This window comes from Camelina sativa, chromosome 6 (assembly GCF_030686135.1).
Source record: "Camelina sativa cultivar CO46 ecotype springtype chromosome 6, ASM3068613v1".
Classification (NCBI taxonomy): domain Eukaryota; kingdom Viridiplantae; phylum Streptophyta; class Magnoliopsida; order Brassicales; family Brassicaceae; genus Camelina; species Camelina sativa.
The window spans coordinates 22,518,073-22,540,587 of NC_141885.1; the positions used below are offsets into that span (position 1 = coordinate 22,518,073).

General features: G+C 33.7%; 4 protein-coding genes and 1 long non-coding RNA gene across 14 annotated transcripts; 2 read left to right on the forward strand and 3 right to left on the reverse strand.

The window, feature by feature from the left end:
- The first annotated feature begins 256 nt into the window (after positions 1–256).
- Positions 257–3,221, forward strand: LOC104792317 (uncharacterized). Of its 9 annotated transcripts, none has more exons than XR_015559788.1 (8): positions 257–496; positions 653–764; positions 1,124–1,237; positions 1,346–1,399; positions 1,501–1,551; positions 1,693–1,754; positions 1,843–2,005; positions 2,752–3,221. It is a non-coding gene; the product is annotated as an uncharacterized LOC104792317 (long non-coding RNA). The 9 variants fall into 9 exon arrangements; XR_015559787.1 differs by having other exon boundaries at positions 2,755–3,221; XR_015559792.1 differs by having other exon boundaries at positions 274–496; positions 1,338–1,399; positions 1,644–1,754; positions 2,755–3,221.
- Positions 3,222–4,674: 1,453 nt separating this feature from the next.
- On the reverse strand, positions 4,675–9,650 carry LOC104792319 (protein Brevis radix-like 1). Of its 2 annotated transcripts, XM_087454482.1 has the most exons (6): positions 9,251–9,650; positions 7,164–7,320; positions 5,726–6,108; positions 5,495–5,624; positions 5,107–5,393; positions 4,675–5,023 (listed from the first exon to the last, which is right to left on the reverse strand). In XM_087454482.1, exons 2-6 carry the CDS (start codon positions 7,278–7,280, stop codon positions 4,945–4,947), a joined length of 996 nt encoding a protein of 331 aa, XP_087310608.1. In that variant the 5' UTR covers positions 7,281–7,320; positions 9,251–9,650; the 3' UTR covers positions 4,675–4,944. The 2 variants fall into 2 exon arrangements, with proteins under 2 accessions (XP_087310608.1, XP_087310607.1); XM_087454481.1 differs by lacking the exon at positions 9,251–9,650 and having other exon boundaries at positions 7,164–7,385.
- Positions 9,651–10,402: 752 nt separating this feature from the next.
- Positions 10,403–11,550, forward strand: LOC104792320 (upstream activation factor subunit UAF30). The gene is made up of 2 exons (XM_010518438.3): positions 10,403–10,764; positions 11,214–11,550. The coding sequence occupies exons 1-2, from the start codon at positions 10,546–10,548 to the stop codon at positions 11,337–11,339; spliced, it is 345 nt and encodes a 114-aa protein (XP_010516740.1). The 5' UTR covers positions 10,403–10,545; the 3' UTR covers positions 11,340–11,550.
- Positions 11,551–11,623: 73 nt separating this feature from the next.
- Positions 11,624–16,016, reverse strand: LOC104792321 (arabinosyltransferase XEG113). The gene is made up of 13 exons (XM_087454480.1): positions 15,190–16,016; positions 14,305–14,622; positions 14,009–14,214; positions 13,817–13,922; positions 13,425–13,681; positions 13,206–13,341; positions 13,030–13,124; positions 12,885–12,938; positions 12,681–12,794; positions 12,502–12,600; positions 12,301–12,420; positions 12,115–12,201; positions 11,624–12,022 (listed from the first exon to the last, which is right to left on the reverse strand). Exons 1-13 carry the CDS (start codon positions 15,362–15,364, stop codon positions 11,855–11,857), a joined length of 1,935 nt encoding a protein of 644 aa, XP_087310606.1. The 5' UTR covers positions 15,365–16,016; the 3' UTR covers positions 11,624–11,854.
- Positions 16,017–19,235: 3,219 nt separating this feature from the next.
- On the reverse strand, positions 19,236–19,780 carry LOC109133440 (precursor of CEP4). Its single transcript, XM_019246558.2, has one exon. The coding sequence runs from the start codon at positions 19,709–19,711 to the stop codon at positions 19,448–19,450; it is 264 nt and encodes an 87-aa protein (XP_019102103.1). The 5' UTR covers positions 19,712–19,780; the 3' UTR covers positions 19,236–19,447.
- Positions 19,781–22,515: the final 2,735 nt, after the last annotated feature.

The following is a 22,515-nucleotide window of genomic DNA, read 5'->3' on the forward strand; positions in this document are numbered from 1 at the left end:
ATGTTTTGATCTAACCTCTTAACATAATAACCTTATTTATAGAGTTATTATGATTATAGTTTTATTTATTTATTTACTAAAATTTATTTTCATATTATCCCAAATTAGCTCATTTCTGTTTTATTTACTTTTTTTTTCTAAAAAAAATCAATACAATAAAACTTTCTTGTTGTTGACACATAAGCTTCAACTTTAAAGCATAGCTTGACACATCGTTTAAAATCAGTATTTAATTAAAATATTTCAATTAATACACATAGGATTTATTTTCTTGACGCTGTTTTTTTATTTACTCTCTCTAACTTTAGCAATTCTCTCTAACATTAGGAATTTTTAGGAATCATGATCGTTTCGTTGCAACAAAAAAAAAGGTTGCAAAACGCGAGATCCGATTGGCCGAAATTTTAAACGAAAGTTTTTTTTTTTCCTTTTTTTCTTTCTCTGTTGTCGAGAGACGGTGATGACGAAAACGAAGACATGCTCTATGCTTCTGCTGGTACAATTCTTCTTGTTTTCGTTGGTAGATCTTGATGAATTAGTGTTGTTTATATCTGATTAATATTAGGCTTATATGAATTGGGAATTAGAAAAGTAGGGTCCTTTGTTGTTTGGATTTTAATCGGAAGAATGGGTTTGACGGTGGTTGGAGTAGGTGCCGTGGTGCTGCTATTGAAGGGCGACGTCAAGCAAACTGCCACCGTCGTAAGGTGTAACGTCAAGCACATCCGTCACTAGCTTGAAGAAGAATCCTCTGCCGCCTCCAAGTCGTAATTCTGCTCTCTCTCTATTCCTTATGATTTCTCCTTTGCGAAGTGTTATGTTTGTTAGTTTGGTGGGGTTTGTGGTTTCGTAAACCGGTTCACTCTCTCATTTTCGATTTTTTGCCGTGAGCTTAGCTGTGTTGGAAAGCTTATGGTATGAATATAATATCAGTTGTTTAAATTCTAGGATCATCTGAGATTTTGTAACTTGAGTAAAACATAAAAAGATTGATTATGATGGCAGTGGTTTGGGTGGGCATAGTTATGTGATTGAGCAATGTTGGTATTAGTGATAGATCTGTAGCGACACAAGGCAAATTTCTCTGTATGTGTGCGACTGATGAGTTTGATGCGGATATCAGGGAAGCCGAGGCCATAAAACCAAAGGAAATAGAGACAAAGGTTCCGAAGAAGGACATTCCAAAAGAGAAGGATTAAGTGTACCACTATATATAATGGTTCTTTGGATTGAAGTGGTAGATTTGAAGAATTTTTTTGAAAGAATTTGACTTAAGTATTATCTTAATTGAATCTAATATGTTTCTGATTTGGTATTTTGTTTGCATCGACGAGGAGAGTTCCAGGTATGTTGCAGGACAACAGTTGGCTCTTGTTTTAAACTCCCTGCTGGTGCAGAGGTCAAAAAGAACTCTTTGATGCAATTGTCTCTATTTCCTTTAAATGACAGAGAGAGAGAGAGATATGATCTTAATTATGCATTTTTTTTTTGATGTTGCAGGACAACAGTTGGCTCTTGCGTTCATTCTGTATGCTCGCTTCTGGTGCAGAGGTAAAAAGAGCTTTGTCATACTCTCTTTTTTCGTTTGTAAATGACAGAGAGAGAAAGAAACTTTAGTGGATTTTATGGTTTGTATGTTTCAGTTAACAATGGGTTGTAGGTTTCTGTTATGTATCTTTGCATGTATTTCAGGCAGAAAGTGCTGTTTCTGCAATTTATTGTAGTGGTATTATCTTGGTAGGGCTTCCAATAAGGTGAGCTAACAAGAAACAAATAAGGTTAGTTAATAATACTAACTTATCACTGTGAGATTAATATTTGCTTTGTCTATGTGTGTGAAAGGGTAAGCCCGTCAAAGACGCCTGTAAGGCCACACTGCTGTGATGTAAACTAAAGCTTATCACTATGTGTATAGTGTTTGTTACTGTATTATCTGGAGTAGGACCTTCACATTGACAGGAAGGACTTCTATGGTGGAGAGTCTACTTCACTTTTCGACAATCAGGTTCTACTCTATGAATTTTTTTGAAGATATATGGTCGTAAGGTCGTTTAAGAGGTTTCCTTATTAGTTTAAGATAAATTGTTTGGAACTTGAAAGTGAATAGTAGAGTAGTGATAAAATAACTTTAGGAGATAAGGAAAAATAACTTTCTATCCATCTGGTTTACAAGCTACGGTCTTCTCTCCACATATAACTTTGATATTTTAGCAGCAATAATGGTAGGGAGAGAGGTACACATAAGAAGACAAATCGTTTCTGTTTGATATTCTCTGTTTGATTTACTTAAATACCCACACAAGTCGAGAAGCTTTTTTCTTTCTTTCTTTGTGTTCGAGAAGCAGAGAGGGTTCCAGAAGCAATATAAAGGTTGTTCCTTTTTTTTTATTTCTCTGATTAAGTGAGATTTTAATGTTAAAAGGGTTTCTAGATTCGTTGAATTTTAAAGGGGTTTATGGTTTTAAGGGCTTCTTAGAAGCTTTTAGCTTCATTTTGAGAAACAGTGGTGAGGTTTTGGGGTTTTTGTTTCAAGTTCGAAGCTTTATTTTTTAAGGGAATTTTGGGTTTTGAATCTTATCCAGTTTTGATCGAAATCAGTGAGAGTTCTTTGAGTCCTTAACTGTAGTTTCTGTGTACTAAAGTTATTGACATGAAAAGCTTTTATATTTTGGTTCTTGAACTTATATAGTTGATGTAAAGACTCTCTTGCTCTGGTTTTTTTAGTGTGATTTGTATAGCTTTTTGTGGCAGTAGATTGAATCAAGGAGTTGAAAGTTTTTAAAGATTTTGAAAGTGTTTTAGAGATGGATTAGAATAATCATGGAGGTTCATCAAGCTCACTCCCACCTTTTCTTACAAAACATATGAAATGGTTGATGATTCTTCATCGGATTCGATCGTCTCGTGGAGTCAGAGCAACAAGAGTTTCATCGTTTGGAATCCACCGGAGTTTTCTAGAGACCTTCTTCCGAGATTCTTCAAGCACAATAACTTCTCGAGTTTTATCCGTCAGCTTAACACATATGTAAGTGTTGGTTGGTCTTTTGTGTTTTGTTTGTTTGATTTTGAATCAGTCATCTTCTTTGGTTGGTTTAGTTTAGTTTGGGTTTTTGTATTGTAGGGTTTATGTTTATTTTAATTTTTTGTTAAATAATTGTAATTCTTTATTGAACTCTACAATTTTTGAATAATTTTATGTAATTGTTTATTTATGTTTTCAATTTTTATTTACACAATTAATATTACAGAAAAATTAAATAAACTAAGTGACAAGAACAAGTATATATGTAATATGTTGTAAGAGATAAATTATGTTTGATTAAGGAGACAAATGTTGAAGTGGCTAAACTTAAAGTTCTACAATCTATCAAGAAAATTTACAATGTAGACATTTGAGGGTTTGTGAGTGAGACTAAGGGTTTGAAATCTCTAAAGTTATTTTTAGGGTAAAAAAATTAAAATATATTCAACAACTAATTTTATGAAATAAAAAAATTCAAGTATCTAATAATAACAAAAAAACAAAGTCACCATTGAAATTATCAAAAATTTATGAAATTTGATTTCAAACAGCATAAATTTATGAAACTTTTTTAAATAACATATATTAAATTATGAAATTGAAAAAAAAAATAAAATATAAAAAAATATAAGAAAAATAAAATAAGAATCTAATCTTAATCTCGCGGCGTAGCGCGGGTCTAACCTAGTATATATAAAATTTCCTCTTCTTTTACATTTCCTTTTTTACTTATTTTCCTTTTATCTAACTTGGTAAATTTACTAGTACTGATAGATTTTAAACTTTTTATCCAAAGTTGTGTAATCGAATTATTTGTTGATCCAGAAAATTGTGAAATCGAATTTAATTGAATGGTTTTTGTTCTGTTATATAAGATTTGTGCTTGAGCTTAATGTTCATAACGATTCCTTCTTATCATCTTTAGATGCTAACAAATAATAAAATTAGGCTTAGAGTTGCTTGTGTAGTGTTCTCTACTTCCAGTTGATACTTCTCAGTTCGTTTATTGGTTTACCTCAACCATCATTCTCTCTGCTCTTTTGTAATCTGATTCCGTTTAATAAAGCTAAAGTTGAATCTAAGATGCTTTGTTTTCTACGTAAAAGCCAAAATTTGGTTTCAAGCTACACTTGGCATGAATCTTGTTTTATGATCAGGATGGCATGGCAGGGAAGCATTGTCTCCAAGATCTGTTTTGTTCTGTTAAAGAAACAAAGATCGATCTTTTTTCTTCCTTACAATAGATTGAGAGCATCACCCTCACCAGTTCCACAACTGGAACTTCGTACAACATCAAGCTTAAGCAAACATAGAGCATCCCTAGATGCCGTAGCTTGCATCACAAGCCACACAAGTTTCATTCAATTTCTAGTTCCCTTTCCTGTATCGATTACATTTCCATATCCCATTTGGTTAATTAACAGAAATTATGAGCAGACCCTTGGTTTTAAAGGCTTGAAGCGGAAGCAGAACTAGACTTTTTGATTCAAGAGGGTTTTGCAACTACTTCGTGTGTGTTCGTTACAATTAAAGTCTTTTGATATGTTTTCTCAAGTGTATTATTTTTCTTTTTCCACTCCATTTGAAGGTTATATCGAGTAGAATATGTGACAGTTAAATTCCCATGATACTATGCGCTACTAACAAATAAATTTGAAAATAAACGCATGGGCTAAAATGAACAAATAAATAAAGACATATAAAGCTCATGTCATCGTCAGGAAAATTACATAGCTATATATATCAAAACGCCGAGAACCAGCTAGAACTACAAATCTCTAAAAAAACTCAATTTGTCGATTCAGTTTCCACTCTGATTTCCTTCCAAATTTCAGAAGATGAACAAAATTAACTCTGAATTTTGTGTATACCTTTTTTGTTGTGTTAAAGAAGATTAAATATTGGTCTCTTTTGATTTCCTCTTAGAGGTATTGTGTTTGTATCCTGTCTCTGTTTTGCTCCCACCATGTCTTGGCATGCACTTCACCAAACCGTTCCCGACTGCAATTAACACCCGGTTCGATTTAGTTTTGAGTAAACTAGCTAAAAAGAGATTTTCGTATGATCGGTAGAGTTTGGTTTACCTGAATCTGACGCGGCGTAACTCTCTGGTTCCATCTGGTAACTGTCTGATGGTAATATAGACGCCAGGCTCGTCCTCTTCAACCCACTCAGCTTGCATTTCACTAGCATTACTCATGGAAGGCGGTTCGTCCCTCGATGAGGTGGTGATTCGTGCTGCGTCCATTGGTGGTCCATAAAAGTGATGTGGCACACTGCCTCCTGGTGGTCTGAAGTTGTTGTCTCTTTGTGTCCAGTCTCTGCTTTCTCTTGCTGAGTCTATCCTTGTGTAAGTTGAATCTCTCTGCGACTGAAAGAAGAAAACAAGCACAAGTTGAAAGATAAGATGATTTACTCATAAATAAACCTTCTCTTAAGTTGTAATGTAAAGATCAGTGATGATCTAATTACCTGGTCTTCGGATCTACCAGGGGTTTGAAGGGCTTGTCGGTTAAATCTTTGAACATTGTAAAGCTCAACTATTCTGTCATAGTTCTCACCCCACCATCTCTGAGCCTGCCACTTGTCGAATACCTCCCGGCTACAACAAAGATAAAAGAAAATGTTAGCTTCATCTCACATCAAATCATTGTGTGTCCTCAAATACAACTTATTCTTGAAAATGTTATGGATGTCATGTACCTGAAACGTATCCGCTTGAGATCATTCCCTCCACTGGGAAGTGAGACGAATGTGATATGAACACCTGGCTCTACTTGAGCCATCCACTCCTTTGGCTCATCATCTTCTAGTACAACATCACAAGACTGAGCAGAGATGGATTCACGTTCACCACCATACATTGATGTGAATGGCCGTCCAGATTGATGGTAGGAGGATCTTGGTAAGTCCCAAGCCGGAGTGGAGCTAGTGCTTCCACCCGGATAAGGGTATGGAACACTTTCTGATGCAGTGTCAAAATCCGGAAACTTTCTCTGCTCTTTCCTCAAGTTGCTACTCGAGGAGCCCGGAGTTGGCTTGCTTGGTTTATGAGCACCGGAGAATTTCGACGCCATATCTTTAATCTGCATAGAGCATCCATGCCAAAAGAAAGCTGACAGAATTATAACCTTATACACACAACGTAGTACTAGGTGATCATTGGACAGCATAATGTTGGACAGAACAGGTAACAAACAGTAAGCAAGTAATAAAAGTCTTCTGCCATGAAACAAAATGAGTCAAGAAATGGATGATTTTTCTTTTATCCCAACTAGGAAAAAAGGAGTCTACTATCATCATTCATAAAGAGCATCAATAAAGCTAGAAGAAGATCTGATATAATTTGAAACATAAAATATAGTTCATCCTGTCTTCTCCGTGAATAGAACATAATCATAACTTCTTTTTTTGCTTCTTTTGATTTACTATATACATATATATACTTGCCCCACCACAAAATTCTTCTTTTCTCATGTCTAAATAAGAATCCACTAGGGACTTATTCTAGGAAAGTATATATAGATCAATCTTCAATAACAAGCAAAAAACATGTTCAACAAGGCGTGACTCCCATTAGCCTTTTTAACCTTAATGAAATAATATCCACACACATATCATCAGCCACTAGTAATCCTAAAATTCAACGTGAAACATAATTTTGAAGGTTTTAATTATTTGTACTAATTGTTGCTCCAGTTAATGTCTAGTCACATAGAGGGGAGGGAAAGAAAAAAAACACTGACATAACCTATTAAAGATAGATTTGTAAGAGATTCCAAGGAGGGAAGTGATGTTGCATCACCACCCGTAAGATCTTTTCTAAAAGATCCGAATTTTGTTTGTAACCTGCATGCAGCCTTAACTACAGTAACCTCTCTATTACTTTTGTACTTGATAGCCAGATTTCAAAACTTTTATCATACAAAAAAAAAACTGTTTATATAATTTCTTTTCACCACAATTGTTAAAACAGTTGTTAAAGGGCCATTTTTCTCAATTTTGGGTTCTGTGGGTTTTGTTTGTTTCATGACCAAGGCATTTAGGAAAAGAAAAAAAAAGCAACAAAATAAAGTGAAAAACAAAAAGAGGGTAAGGAATGAAACAAGGAAAGAATTGATCTTTAGGGAGAGAAAGAGACCTGTGTAGTTAGGCTTTTAACGGCTTCTTTAGTGTTGGGAGTGGTGCTCCCACGCGCTTCGTCTTCTTCATCCTCACCTCTGTCTGCCATTTTCGTACAATTTATGCAAGTAAACATCTTTGCACTCTTTTTTATGCTCTCTGCCTTTTGAACACCCCTATATTAATAACCATAAACACACTGGTATTAAACATCACAACCAAACCAACCACTACTCACCATTCATAAATAAAGATAGATATCTAAACGAAACAAAAATGGTAAGTGGTGCTAGATTGCTAGAGCTTAATTAATTCTAGCATTAGATAAGCAACCCAACTAATAAAAAGTTAGTAAAAACCCAATAAATAAACATTTTGAACAAATGATCGTCTTCTCTTCCTGAAACAAGTAGTATATATATTAAAGAATAAATTGTATATATAAACACATACAGATTAAAGAATCATATTTTATGTCAACATTTCAAGAAATTAAGGAACTCACGAAACAAAGTGGAGAGAGATACAAGTTTTTTTATAGTGTAATTAAAAAAGCCACGCTATGAAGGTTCATAATTAGGGGCAATATCTTGATAAAGACAAAAGTGTTCAAAGATTAACCTGGGGATCAGAGAGGAGAGGACCACAGAGAAAGAAAAGAAAAGAAAAAAAAAACAATCTCAAACGATTGTCGAGGCACCTGAATAGATCAAATTATAGTCTTTCGAATAATAATAATAATATCTATCTGATGATATATGATCATGATAGAGACAAGCGATGATATTTTAAAAAAAGAAAAGAAATATATAATTATATAGAAAGTGGTCTGAATAGAGAAGCCAAACTGAGTGTGTAAATGCTTTGTTGTGCAGCAATACCCAAGTAAAAGACCCCATCTCCTCGTCACACACACAACACATAAATCAAAAGTTTCAAAGAATATTTATATTATTCCTCCGGCAAGCCGAAGTTTCTGACATTTAAATATTGGATAATAATCATATAAATATTTAGAGAGCATTATGCAATTCTATATAAAAGCTAAAAAACAAACAATATGTGTTTTCTTCTCATCACTAGCTCGTCTCCAAAATACTGAAAAAAAAATATATTAAGAAGACACACTCGAATTTATTACAAGCCAGAAGTAAAGAAAAGAACTTTGCAACAAAATGGAATCTTTAACGGTCACGTGTATGAAAAAAAAAAAGAGAGCTAAAACAAAGAAAGAAAGAGTTGGGTTCAAGTGATGATGATGGACCAAATCTTAATGCATGTCGAAGAAATGAATCGAATTCAAAGTATGTAAAAATATTAAATGTTTTCTCAACTAAAAAACAGAATTGATAAATAAAAAAAAAATCTCAGGTATTACATTGAATGGGGAAGTATGGGGTGAGTTTATGATACCTTTGTAATGGATATGTCTATAGGGTTAAATCCTACCCAAAAAAAAAATGTCTATAGGGTTAAAAGCGTGTGTATGTCTGAGCTGAGGGTTGAGTAATTATTTCCTTATATAGCCCATCAAGGCTGCAGAGATTTAGCAGCAGCGTTACAGGGTCAGAGTAGTAATCAGAGTAAATGCTGGGAAGCAAAAGGACGAAAAACGTAATTGATTATTTCTGAATCGCCTTTTTTTTTGTTTTTTTTTTTAAATTTTTATTGGAGAAAAGAAAGAAAACACACAGTTTCTTCTCTTTTTTTTTTTTTTTTCTTTTTTGTCGAGTTAAAAAAAAAAAGAAAGCAAAAGTAAAGTAGCAAAAAACAGTAGTCAAGACCAGAGAAACTTTGATATGAAAGAAAATGAAGATTTTCCAAGAAAAAGAAAGAAGACTGAAAATTCTCCTTTTGCCTAGGAGTTGATCTGGTGGTCAGGAAAAATGGATAAAGATTTGGGGTAATGTGTTTGTTTGCCACTAATCAGAAGAACCACGATTTAAAACAATCAATCAAAGATGTAATGAATGAAGTAGAATGCAACAGTTCAATCAGCGAAAATAAATTCAGAAATGAACCAAAAAAAAAGTTTGATATATAAAGGTTTGAAACTAAGTGACGACCAGCTAAGAAAGAAACGAAGGAATTTGTTCTGAGTCGTACCTGTATCACAACGTCTTCTTGGACCGGAATCAAACTCAAACAGCAACAATATCGTCTTCGTCAAGAGAGGATTTTAAAATACGAGTATAGAGAAACAAAAATATAAGTAACCGGGTGACCAGGTGTAGATGTTACACGGAGGTTCGGGTTATGATTTAAAAGAGAAGGATGACGGAGAGAAAGGGAGAAGACATTTGGAGGACTTTGGCCGTGAGTTATTTATACTAATATGTTTGAGGAAAACAACAACAAAAACAGAAGAAAAAGATATTAACGGCGTTACGACGTGAGTTGACGGAAGATACACTTTATTTTTTATTTTTCTTTGAGTAAACGATGAAATATGGTCTCGAGAATAGACGGCAACGGGGACCCATTTGGTGTTTGCCGGTGACGGACCTCAAAGCAGAGAGAGAGAGAGTGAGAGATTTGTTTTTCATCTTTACTTACGTGTGCAGGAAGTAGGCTACGTGGCGGTTTTTGATTGGCTAACTATAGTTTTAAACGGGTCGGGTACTACGGTCGCATCATCAATAACGTTTTTTTCTTTGTTCGTTTTTTCTTGCCTTTGGTCTCTTTATTAAAAGCGTTTTTAGTTAGAGAGGAGAAGAATCATGTGTGTCAAATATTTGAATTTGTTCTTGTTGGGGATAATTTGCAATCTTTTAATCGGTTCCAAATGCTTAATAGCTGAATTAACATGATCAAATTAAATTTTAAAAGGGTTTTTAGGTGATAATTTACATCTTAATCAATTTAATTTTGTAGATCTTTAAAGTGTATCGTATGTAAATCATGAACTGCGTGATTTGTATTCGAATTAATTAATCCCTATTATCAAAAGATTTTGAGACTATACGGTCCAAATGGGGTTTTGCCTTACAATCCAAATCATGAACTGGCTAATCACAAGTTAACTGAACTATATTGATAATTAATCAGCTAGGAATTCTGGTCAAACTATCCTCCAACATCTCAATTATAGATATGTCCACCTAAAAAACTAAAGATGAGATATTTTTAACATTAACGGATTTGGGTACCTACTACTACTAGAAAAATTTCCAAAATAGGCCCATAATATTGGTTTGAAAGGCCCAAAATAAGAAGATCCAAAGCCCATTAAACCATCAAAAGGGCAGAGTCGGAGTCAGGGAGAGAGAGAGAGAGACTGAAACGCTTACATTTTCAAAGTCTGGGTTTGATCTAGGGTTTTAGACAGAGAGAGAGAGAGAGACCTCCCTTCCCAAATTCAAAAACACAGTGTAATAAAGAAGAAGAAGAAGAAGAAGAAAATGGCGACAGTTTCGAGGGTTATTGGAGCTTGCAGGGTACTGATGGCGAAAGCCGCTTCTTCCTCCGGCGTTGTTGAAAGCAGTCGTAAACAAATTACTGGCATTCAGAAGGCTGTTCCCATTTCTCAGCCGCTCGCTCTGTTTATCGGAGAAAACGAAGTCTCCCGTACAACCGCCGTCAAGAAAATCTGGGAATACATCAAGCTTAATAATCTTCAGGTTAGGGGTTTTTTTTTTTTTTTTTTTTCTTCCTCGAAATTTATGAGTCTTCTCTGTGTGTGTTCTTCTGGATTTTGGGGGAATTGATTGATCTAGGAGAGCTTCCTTTTAGGGATTCATTAGAAACTTTGATTTGCATTTGTCTTGTCCTGAAGAAACTCAGAATGGTATAACAAGGGTTTTGTGTGATTAGCATTTTAATTAAGCTTATCTTTGTGAATCCAGCTTAAACTATCCTGCTTATGATTTGATTCCTCAGTGAACATTTCAAAGCCTAAAACTTTTTAAGCTATATGTATGTCCTACTTCCTGTTGTGTGAAGAAATCACTATTGGTTTTGGGCAATGATGTATATGAAAAGTTGTGTTAGCCTTACCTCTGATCTTTGATTTTGAGAGATTTATGATTTTTCAAACACAATATTATTTGTTTTTATTTGTTAATGTTAGAATCCTGAGAACAAGAGGGAGATTCTATGCGATGAGAAACTGAAGACCATCTTCAGTGGGAAAGACACCGTCGGGTTCCTTGAGATTGCCAAGCAATTGTCTCAACATTTTCCCAAGTCTCGTTGATTTCTCTCTTATTGTCATTTATCCTTATTATAAGACTGTTTAGCTTCTTCTATTCCTATTATCATCCAAGAAACGGTTCTCCTTTTTTTTGTTGTTGGTATCTTCTTGTTGGTGATTTCTATTGGTTATTTATATAGACTACCTACTCAGTTCCCATCTGTCTGAGACATTTATGTATCGATTGATGATGATCCAAGGTCAGTTTAGTTTATGGTTTTGTGTCTTTAAAACTTGTGTCTGTACTGTAACAACTTCGAAATTGATCACAAAATTGACCAATTATATGACATAAATCTACAGAGAAATTTTATATATATAAAAAAAAATGACAATTTCCTTTGTGTCCAAATCTATTGTTATAACATCATGATACATTTGAGTAAAAAGACAAAGATAAGAAAGAGACAGTTTCACAGTTGTAGGATAGAAGGCTGGCCGTAAAAAAGAAAGAAAATAACTCCCTAAAGTCTCCTTGTGACTCAAGGAAACATGTAAGCTTCTTGCCGGTTATGTTATCATAGAGGAGGATGATCTTCTTCTGGTGTCTGTGGAGGAACCGGTTTCCAACCAGGTTTCTCGTCCCAATACATATCGTAGTATATGTGTCCCGGAGTTTTGTTCTCCTCACAACACCATATTCCCACATATCTCTTTACCCGTTTTCTGAACTTCTCTTCTCGCTCCTGCGCACAAAACCAGATTAGGTCAGATCAGATTTTACATATTGTCTCTCAACATGTATAAATTTGTCTCACGGTTCCAAAGATCTACTTACCTTGTCGGAGAATCCAGCGAAAGCATCTTCAACTGAAGAAAACTTGATCACTTTGACATCGTCGAAGAATGAGAATATTGCCTTGAACTGCAGGTGGCACGAAACAAAGTGATTAGGCCAAGCCGTAGATTACTTTGACATATATATTATTTAAGAGTGATAGGTAGCTAAAGAAATCTTAGTTACCGTATCTTCATTGCTCCGCTTTGGGAACTTAAGAACTCGAGAGGGGCTTGTCTTATTTGAAGCCTCACATTCATCTTTTCCTTCTTGACAAAGCTGAACATCAAGCCATGACTCTTTTACCTGAAAAATAATTTAATTTCTGAGGAGATTCTTCTGAAACGAATAATTAGAAAACAACCATTTTTCCGCAGCTTAAATTACTTGTTTCGGCAATGCAGGGTTATCTAGAAAAGAATACTCTCTGATACCAATCCCAGGGCCAAACTCATCCTCCGGAAGCTCCTTAAGCATGATATTGACCTGTAATTGAAATCCATCAGGGTGTACTATTATGAGACACTTGCTGAGAAAACATGCTTCAACATTATTACAAACACTACCTCAAATACATGATCAAGAGGGCAGATGAAAGGTTGCCGTGTCATAGATCCCTGAAGTGTACCAGGATGCCCAAACCAAAGCCTATCTAACCTGCACCATATTGGTGGCATCACCTGAAAACATTGTAGAAACCAACCAGTTCTAAGTAAAAACTGAATCATTATCTCTAGGAAATATGCATATAAGCTGTTGAGTAGACTCACCAGTGTACGATTAAGAAGAGACGCAATGGCTAGAGCTGATCTGATCTGTTTCATCTGTAAAATGGACCAAAGATGGGTGTAAATTAGAAAGGTGGTCAAGTTGATATATAGTTCTAAGGGACCATGGTAGTTTAGTAGACGTTACTTGGTGATTAACAAGGATAAAATGTGATTCAATGGTATGCTTCCCGTCAAGTAACAAGCTCTTTGGAATAGATGGTTTGAACGCCATGAAACCTCCTGCGTTGTGTTGGAGATTACAATATTGATTTTGGCTTTTCCCATCTTTGGAATAGATAATTTGAACAAAAATAATTTTACTTGGTGAATCGTAATATTCTGGTGGGTCATAGAAAACCATTCCCTCTCGAAGCCTGTGACGTTTTCCTTCAGTACCTGCATACTGGAATGTTGTATGCAAAGCGTATGGTTCTAGCCTGAGCTGTTGATACATAGCCTGCCACAGAAAACCGAAGGTACCTAATAGGCCATTGTTGAACACAAAAGAACCGCAAAAATAGGAATCATGTAGAAAGGTACCTGAACAAAATAAGTATGGCCACTGCAGAATATGCTAGCGGGCAAAATTCCAACCTTGAGATTTCCATCATAAGCATAGAAAAGTCCACTATCCCCATCCACAGATGGACCTAGCTGCCTCCTGACAATCTCATTGAACCCATTTTGATCCCAAACCTTATCGTCTGCTAAGAGGATTTCTTTCCATTCTTTTGCCAACTTTTTAGCAGATTCTGTTGGCCGCCAATGGAAAATTCCTATGTTGTAGGCAGCACCAACTTTCAAAGTCCAAGACAAAGAACGGTTGAGAAGACTGTTAGTAGTAGCCATGTAACAAATTAACTGCTTTTTCAGAATGATAAAGGACTTTAGATGGGAAAATAGGGAAATGCATATCTTTAGCTAAAATCTACCTTGTTGCCATATGTCCAAACTGTCATCTATGACAGTAGGCACAACTTGATCGCTTGATGTCAAAACATCAGCATCCGGGTATCGAGCCAAATAAGGCATAGGATCCTGTCACATGGATATTATGTGAATAAATTCTATAAAGGAAGATAACAAGACGAATAACAGCGTTAACTAGTGTTCTGTATTAGTACCTTAAGCCACACCATGTCAGTGTCACACATTAGTAGCTCGTAACCATAAGGCAAGACAGAATCTATGAGAATAACTTTTTCTCTTCCCATTTTGTGAAATGTTGGAGAACCCCACCCAACATCCACTGTGCTCATATGGCTTCCCATGTCAAAGACCGGCACGCCTTTCCAGTACAAAGCCTCTAATAACTTAGTATCCATTGCACCTATAAAGCGCCGTCCAATAAAGTTACTTCACTTACAGAAAGACAGAGAAATGGACAATAAGACAATAGATATTAGAAGTGAAAACTTACCAATTAGAATATTGGAGAGATCTAAATCAGTCAAGTGTTTAACCCAAGTCAAGATGAAATCCATGAAAGCATAGTTCCCAAAGGTCACTATTATGACATTGTCCTTCGCCCTTTCCCCAAACAATTCTTTCGTCAGTTTAAAGGTTTCAAGAGGTGGCATCTTCTTGTCCCGAGGAGGAGACACCCAAATTTTACCCAAGGATTTGCCTTGAGCCTCCTCCAAAACTGGCGGTGGCAGTGCTTGTAGTGGTGGTGGTGGTGCAACTGGTAACTCCAACGTCACATTTTCTTGTGGAAGACTGTGAATCCGGCCAGCAGCTACAAAGAAAACTCATGAATAGATCGTACATAATGTGAAAACCAAAAAAATTTAAGCTTCTACTGCTTAGTGAGATTGATGTATACTCAAGCAAGCTCATCTAGCCTAATACAATTGAACTGAAATGTAGTGTCGAAGAGTAAGTAACACTAGACATAAGAAAAACCAAAACTTTAACAGGCACCTTGAGCAATCAAATGCAGATCCAAGTACATTGGTTAATCACTTAATCAGATTCAAAAGCAGAGATGAAAAATCAACTAAAAGTGATCAAAAAGTCACAACCCATCTCAGGTTATATAGCAAATCCAATGTAATCAAACAATAAAGAACTGATCCTGAAACGAATACTGAGATTTAAAAGGTCAACGGTGAGCTCGAATTAGAATCAGACAGAACTAAAGAACCTAACTACCAAAATCACACCTAATAATTAGACATCAATAAGCTTTTTACAGAATCAAACTCAGACCGCAAATTCCAATTCTTAAACAATGCAAAGCAGAGATAAACCAAAACACACAATACATGCACACAGAGAGTGAGAGAGGAGAGAGAGAGGTTACTGAAGAGAGGAGGAGAAGAGAGAAAGGAGGATGAGCCATTGGTGGGAGAGTAAATAGCTGAGAAGACATAGAAAGAAGAGACGAGAACGCCGATGATCACCGTCGCGTAGATCGTCAAGAACAGAGGTTTCGAATTCGTGGCTTCGCGAAACCCATTTCGCCAACCCTCCACCATTATTTTTCCAATTTCAATCTTTCTTCTTCTTCCTCAAATCTCCATTACAGAAAAGATTTATCCTTTGGCTGTGTTTATTGGGGGGGGGGGGGGGGGGGGGTTTGTCTTCTTCGTCTTCGTTTTCTTCTTCTTCTTCTTCTTCTTCCTCCTCTTGTTCGATTGATTCGATCGTTTGGTAGGTCTGGTCAACTTCGTTTTCAGCGTCTTCCCATAATCAGAAATTATAAAAAAAAAATTTGAAAATTTTATTAAATTATTTTTGGGTTACATTATTAATTTGTCCCTTTATTAAATTCATCAATTGATGATTTTGATTCCCCAGAGTATATAATGCAAAATAGTGGCATTTTTAAAACCATTTATAATTTTGTTTCGTTAGCAAAAAGTTTGTAAAAGTGTTTTCTTGCTGTGATCAAACCATTAATTAAAGCCATAATTGGAATCACAAGTGGAAAATTTTAATATTTATAACTTTAAAAAAAAAAAAAAAGATAAGATATGAATTATAGAGAATTCAGGTAGTAATATTTTGTATCATAATTTGTAATCTAGCTAAGTAAATTTTATATGAATGAATTTGGGATAACAAAAATTAAAATACGCAAAGACAAAAAGACAGAGATCTCTTTAATGGGTTAATGTAATGGCCCTCTCTAGTTAGTTTTGCTTTGACTTTGTTTTCTAGTTTCCTCAATCCCACGATGTCCGAACATGTCAACTCTCGTTATTTTTTCAGGAAACGATGTGTTGTCGATATATAATTTGTTCAAAAGCTAATTTGTAGATAATAAATCCGAACTGATAGGCGAGTTCTTGCAATGTTCGGATAATCCAAACTGAAGTTGATTAGTTAGGGGAAAGCTTCTTCCGACGGGTATGTGTTTCCAAGTTTTTGATATTGACTAATGATACAATTAAAAATACTAAACAAGGCCTCAATAAACAGAGCCCACATAGCCCAATTACTAAAACCCATGAAAACTGAAAAGGAGAACCTCCTACGGTATACACTTCGATAGGATTTCTCTGGCCGTCGAGACCACTTAGCCAAATTATGAGCGGTATAAGAATAAAGATTACTAGTCTTGAACAATACCTCTTATAACTTTCAGTCTTTCACCGTCAAAAGTCAAAACGAAACCTACATTTAAATTGGTTAATCTTAACAGTTTCTGATAACAATAATTATTGTTTGTAATACAAAAGTTTAGATGCTCAGATATAAACTAACGTCTCCTATCAAAAGATTACAAAATATTAGTCTAATATATACAAGTTAAGTCTAACTCAAATCCATACAGCTTACTTAGATAAAAAAAAAAAGAACATTATTATACTAATAGGAAATTTTCAATCCCAACATTAGGTTTAACAGCGTATTTAGTTTAAAATTTTGTGTGATTTTATTATATAAATAATACAAATTTGTTCAAATCCGTGTTCAATTCGCACGCCCCGCTTTCTAATTATTTTGTGGTTCTTTAATATTTATAATATAGTCTCTCTTCCATAGAAAAGCCGAAAACACACCCCCCACATGTCTCATATAATAAAGAACCAACGCAAAAGCCATACTAATTATCTTTTTACAACTCGAATATTTAACCTAAGAAAAGTTAGTCGGAATCTTAATGTGTTGATTGATAGACCTGTTGAGTATTATATGAATATATATATAGTTGTTTTACTGCTGATCAGAATATTATAAAGCTTCGCACCAACTTGTTATAACCTAGTACAAGTTCCATTTTTGTATCACATCATTACTACTCCTTTTCCTAAATCCAACTTCAAAGAAAAAAGCGTTAGGTCACTAACGTGTCCACGATCGTTAATCTAAAATATCTTTTCTTCTTTTTTAACTCTAAAATTATATTTTCTATTTCCTTGTATTTGACACAAGGTACTTACAAATGGTACTAAAGAAGTTGGCATTTTAAATGTCAAGGGTGAAGGGACGACAAAGTTGGTGTTTATTTATAAATTGAGCGGACGACTAGTTTTTTTCCTCTCCTTCTTTTGTTTTTTTTTGTAGATTGATGGTACATTCGCATTTATGTATTATTTTATATTTATATATATGCTTCGTTGTACGTAGCCATGATATTATGGTTTATACAAGTATCTACCAAACATCTTACACGAACACTAGCTATATTTATAGAGGAAACAGCTCAATTTTGTCGAGAATATTATCTTTTATAATAAAACACTATGTAACAACCCGCACTATGCAGCATAAATCAAATTAAAGAAATGATTATAAGTAAAATTATTATTCTATAACCAATATTTGTTTGTATCAAACATAATATGTAAATGAAGTTTTTTATTTATTTATTCAAAACTGCGTTTTTTCGTGTAAAAAATATGTTTTACCCGTGAAATCTTTAAATGTGTAAGAATACATTTCACCCGTGAATCATGTAAACGTGGTAAAGAAAGTATTTATAAAATGTTACAATTTATGAAAATATTCGTATTCAGTTATCAATATTTCCATTTTTGAATGAATAATCTCACTAAATGTTGAGGTTAATTAGTTTAGATACTTAGATATATATAAATAATCAGACATCATGATATCTCCTAATTTGTTGTTATTTTTATATTTATTTATGAATATATATAAATCTATATTTATTGAGAATTAAGTTTCCTTTAATGAGTTGGAGATAATTCAGGGGTAATATATTTTTATTTTTATATCAATTATAATAATTATTAGAAGCTTGTTATTTAAATTATTATGGTAATAATACTAACATAAAATAACATTTTTTATATGATTTTGTTAAGAAGTTATATATTTAATAAGTTATATGTTCTTTATTTTTATTAACTTTATATGTTTTTTATAGCCTATTTAAGTTATTTCTTAAAAATAATATAACTTTGACTTGTATATTTGTAAGTAATTTTTAGTGAAATTTTAACTTAAAATAGTATGTAATTATTTAATTAGTTTAATATGTGATCTTTAAATTTGTGTGAAAAATGATGACATATCTAATTATTATTCAGTTAATTGTTTTAATTTAAATATAATGGCATATTGATGTAATTAAGTAGAAAATTTAAGGGATTTTCTGCTAAATGTGTCTCGAGCTCTCTGGCGACGACACATCAGCTTTTTCAAAAGAATGCTTCTCTATTAATATATTGGGGATGTTCTCCTAATAATTCTTTTTAAGACACCTTCTTTTAACTATAATATTCGATCAAATATACAGCTACTTGGGGATATTGATGATACAACAAGGTTAAACTTATCAGATTTTATTAATTTTATTCAAAACGTAATTAATTAATGAAAGACAATACATGAAAAAGTATTTTACTCAAAACGGATCCTTTTTGTATGTAACCATTTTTTTTCTTCTGATATCTAAGCTAGAAAACAACCTCATTGATTCAATTCTCCGTGAAAACATCTTTGGACATTTTTCTTTTTTTTGGAAAATAAACATCTTCAAACTTAACGTTTATAACTAGGGTCTATGACAAATAAAATTCTTAGTTCTAAATTAAACGAATAAAATAAAGATGCACTATAAAAAATAAATGATCAAATGGATTACCTACCCAATGAAACTTTTAATTTTTTTTTTATGTATGATCGAAAATATTCATATTTTTATTTTTCATTATTTTTTAGCAATAACAAAAAAATTAAATAAAACTGATTTTTGATAAATTTTAAAAGATTTTGCCATCACTCATTAACTTTATTTTTAACCGAGAGAAAAACTACATCTAATAAAAAAGAATGAACATCTCAGTTTCAACGTTTAACAAAAAAACACAAATACGAAAAAAAAAAAAAAAAAAAAAACTATAAGCAATCCAAGAGATCTCTTCATGTCCTTTCGTAAGTATCATTCTGGAGAAGAAAAAAAACAAATCTTAACTCATCTTCTTGATCGATTCACGTTTATGTCCTCTCCTCAAAAAACTGTTATGCAACTTCTTCCCTTCTTCTTTTTTTCCTTTTCTTTTCTTTTAACCAACGTAAAGACAACACACAACAGAGATCGAAAAACAGACGAACGCTGCGCGATAAAGGAGTAACCAACTGGTATTTTAAGAAGCACCTGGAGGGTTCTTGTGTCCGATACCTTGACTGGGGCCTTGGTGGGTTGGTCGGAATGCGTCTTGTTCTATGTTCTTGAAGCGGTTGATCTTGTGGTACCACACAAAATCATCCTTAGGCGGCTCAGGTGGTGACCAGGAAACAACCGGTGCGTGTCGAGCTGCCGTTGTACACTCAAAGTGTAGTTGTATCACCAGGAGAACTATAAGAAAGCGAGACAAAACCGTGATTGAACAACCACGAGTCACCATCATTGAAAACTTTGTGTGTTTAGTGAGGATCTTAAACCTTAAGCCTTTAAACCCTTAAAAGAGTATGTTTAAGTGATTGGCTTCTTCTCACAAAAACAAGGGAGAAGTGTGCAATTTAAGAAGGATCGGAGGGTAGAGGACCCCACAAAACCGTATGACTCGATGCCAAAGACTATTGTTAGAACATGACACTAAAACTAGTTCATAAAGTAACAGTGTATACTTGAGGTGAAGGTGCGCGAGAGGTGTAAATGCACTTAAGACTTTAACCTTATATATTTATATCGATCCTCTACCTAGGGTCCTTAATTAAACAAATTCTATTATTTTTTCGGATTGCACTTAAAATAACATATGTTATATAGTGTATACACAAAATGATGTTATGACAACCACAAAAAAGAAGACACGTATCTCTTCTTTAAGACTAAACCTGGTTTTGGATATATTCGTAATAGACTCTAAAATTTCTTATGTGTATTTATTTATTTAGAACGAATACGAATTATATAATTGTATAGTATGATATAGGTCAGTTTAGATTGAGGGACATAACTTGCCCCTAATATAATTATTATCTTAAACTGATCATGTGTATAATTTACACATTGATAAACGTTTCCTGTGGTATTTTACTTTGTTAGCTTTAGTTTCTTCTGGCTTGAAATATAAAAGAGTACTTACACAAGAATATTTACCAAAAAAGGAAAGTTCTATATATGCTCCTCGAACGCATCTTTTCTTAGCCATTCATCGAAAGAAAACGGAGGCGTTGTTCGTGATAAGACAACCCTATATTAAAATTGTATTTTCTAATATTTGTTTATCGATAGTTGTTGAAATTTGTTTAATCAAATCAATGCTTTATTTCTCCGCTAATCTCACCAATTAAGCGTTTTTCTTTTAGTATCTTATGTTTGCTCTATCAATCTTAAACAGTTGTTTCATTCAGAAACTTGTGAATGTCTGGTGTCGATTATCTAGATGAACTCATCAGTGAATATAAATGCACAACATTGGATTGAATTAAGAGACCAAAATGCATGCATGCGTGTTAATATGTTATAGAAAGTTACTTCCACTTTCACCACAAATACACACACTCTCGATTTCTCGAAAATATACATAGTCTAGCTTTTATACTTTACCTTTGAGAATTGAAAATACTGTTTTTTTTCTAGTACGTATTTAGAGAAAAGGCCGAAAAATATAAAGTAAAGGCAGATTAGCAAAGAAAAAAGAAGAAGAATAAGACAACATCATGCGAACTTTGAATTCCAGCCAGTCAGAATATATAGAAAACTAAAAGAATTCGAAGCAGTCACCATCACTAAGATCAATTTCTTTTTCTGTTAAGGAAACCCTTACCTCAAATGGTCTAATTCAAGGATTCGCACACACAAAAGCTAAGAACTTATTAGTCGCAATACATACATATCGACCAATTTATTCGATTTCATGTACCCCTTTTTTATTAAAAAAAAATTATGAATGAAAAGACTACTTAAATTAGCTTATATTATTTCGAATCTCAGCAAATCAGACCGTTACTATTAGTTTTTTCTTCTCTTGCAATGTAAACCATAATTTTGTTTCACATGTTGTGTTATGGAAAGAAAAGGATAACAAAAGTCATATTCTTACCATGTTTTCGAAATATTAGATTGTACAACCTTTGAAGCATTTTTCTGAAAAAGTTGATTTGGAAATCCAGACAAAATAATATTCTTATAAGATCATTGATTCCAATTTCTTTATTAATAAAACCCCTCATGCTAAATTGTTTAATTAATGCTGTCTATTTTTTAATTAACCTTTGAATTTTGAGACAATAATTATAAAAAAAACGAATAATAATAATTCAAATCCTCTTTAAGTACAAAGTATGCAGTGTCCATATTTCATTAATTATAAACAGATATGTGAGAGTTAGCCTGGCTAGCTTTGCTCATATATGTGTGAGAGTAATTTTGGCATGTCCGTTTTTTATAAACAGATATGTGAGGGCTACGTTTTTTTTCCTTTGTTTCGTCTTTTGTGATTTGTACGTTTGGATTTAGTTAGACTTCTTGTAATTTAGGGTTTTCACTTCTCTCTTTTGGACTTCCGCTTTCCTTTTTTTTGGGTTTTTAAATTCCGAAAATATTTGTATATCTTTCCTTTTTCCTTTGCAGTTATAATAAAGACAGATGAAATTTCTTTTTTATAAACAGATATATATTTACACGAAATGGCCCAATTATTTTGGGTCTTTCTTTATGAAAGCCCATTTAATTATCACTCGTCGTCATTAGGCGAGGCAGAGTTTTATTATTGTGCTTACTGTTTTGGCTTTTCATATCAGATTCTTCTTGGTTGGGAACTGAAATACTAGTGAGACGTTCACGCATAAATATCTATAAATGTCAAATCCAAATCCAAATCCGCCTTGTTGATCAGGAGTAGTTTTAAAATTGACATTTAACTGTGAAGACAAGTTGGTAGCTCAGCTAGTTACCTTTGTATGAGATAAGAATAATCAATGGAAGATTTGCGTCTGAGAAGACTTCATTCATACCTTCATTATTAGGAAGAAGAACCCCTTTCTCACTTATCTTTGGTCTGAAAGTTTGTATGGACTTTGTTCTGTGAGTTAAAAGAGATTGTTGGTTCTTGATCTATACAACAATGTCATATGTTTACGAAGGTTTGAGAAAAAAACAATGTGGAGGGACACACTTGACAAGTCTTAATGGTGGGTTCCATGATTTGAAAGTTCCACCACATGGAGCGGCTATCTAATCTCATTTTTATACACTTTCCTTTTT

What these genes read in the sequence shown, in the direction of transcription:
- LOC104792319 (XM_087454482.1), bottom strand. Translation starts at nt 7,280, where the DNA reads ATGTTTACTTGCATAAATTGTACGAAAATGGCAGACAGAGGTGAGGAT. An exon ending in CTGGTAGATCCGAAGACCAG is followed by an intron (nt 5,394 to 5,494) that starts GTAATTAGATCA and finishes TTCTTCTTTCAG; the next exon opens with TCGCAGAGAGATTCAACTTA. An exon ending in TTACGCCGCGTCAGATTCAG is followed by an intron (nt 5,024 to 5,106) that starts GTAAACCAAACT and finishes TGTTAATTGCAG; the next exon opens with TCGGGAACGGTTTGGTGAAG.
- LOC104792320 (XM_010518438.3), top strand. Translation starts at nt 10,546, where the DNA reads ATGGCGACAGTTTCGAGGGTTATTGGAGCTTGCAGGGTACTGATGGCG. An exon ending in TCAAGCTTAATAATCTTCAG is followed by an intron (nt 10,765 to 11,213) that starts GTTAGGGGTTTT and finishes TGTTAATGTTAG; the next exon opens with AATCCTGAGAACAAGAGGGA.
- LOC109133440 (XM_019246558.2), bottom strand. Translation starts at nt 19,711, where the DNA reads ATGATGGTGACTCGTGGTTGTTCAATCACGGTTTTGTCTCGCTTTCTT.
- LOC104792321 (XM_087454480.1), bottom strand. Translation starts at nt 15,364, where the DNA reads ATGGTGGAGGGTTGGCGAAATGGGTTTCGCGAAGCCACGAATTCGAAA. An exon ending in CTCTTCTTAATCGTACACTG is followed by an intron (nt 12,795 to 12,884) that starts GTGAGTCTACTC and finishes CAATGTTTTCAG; the next exon opens with GTGATGCCACCAATATGGTG. An exon ending in TCGCTGGATTCTCCGACAAG is followed by an intron (nt 12,023 to 12,114) that starts GTAAGTAGATCT and finishes TTTTGTGCGCAG; the next exon opens with GAGCGAGAAGAGAAGTTCAG.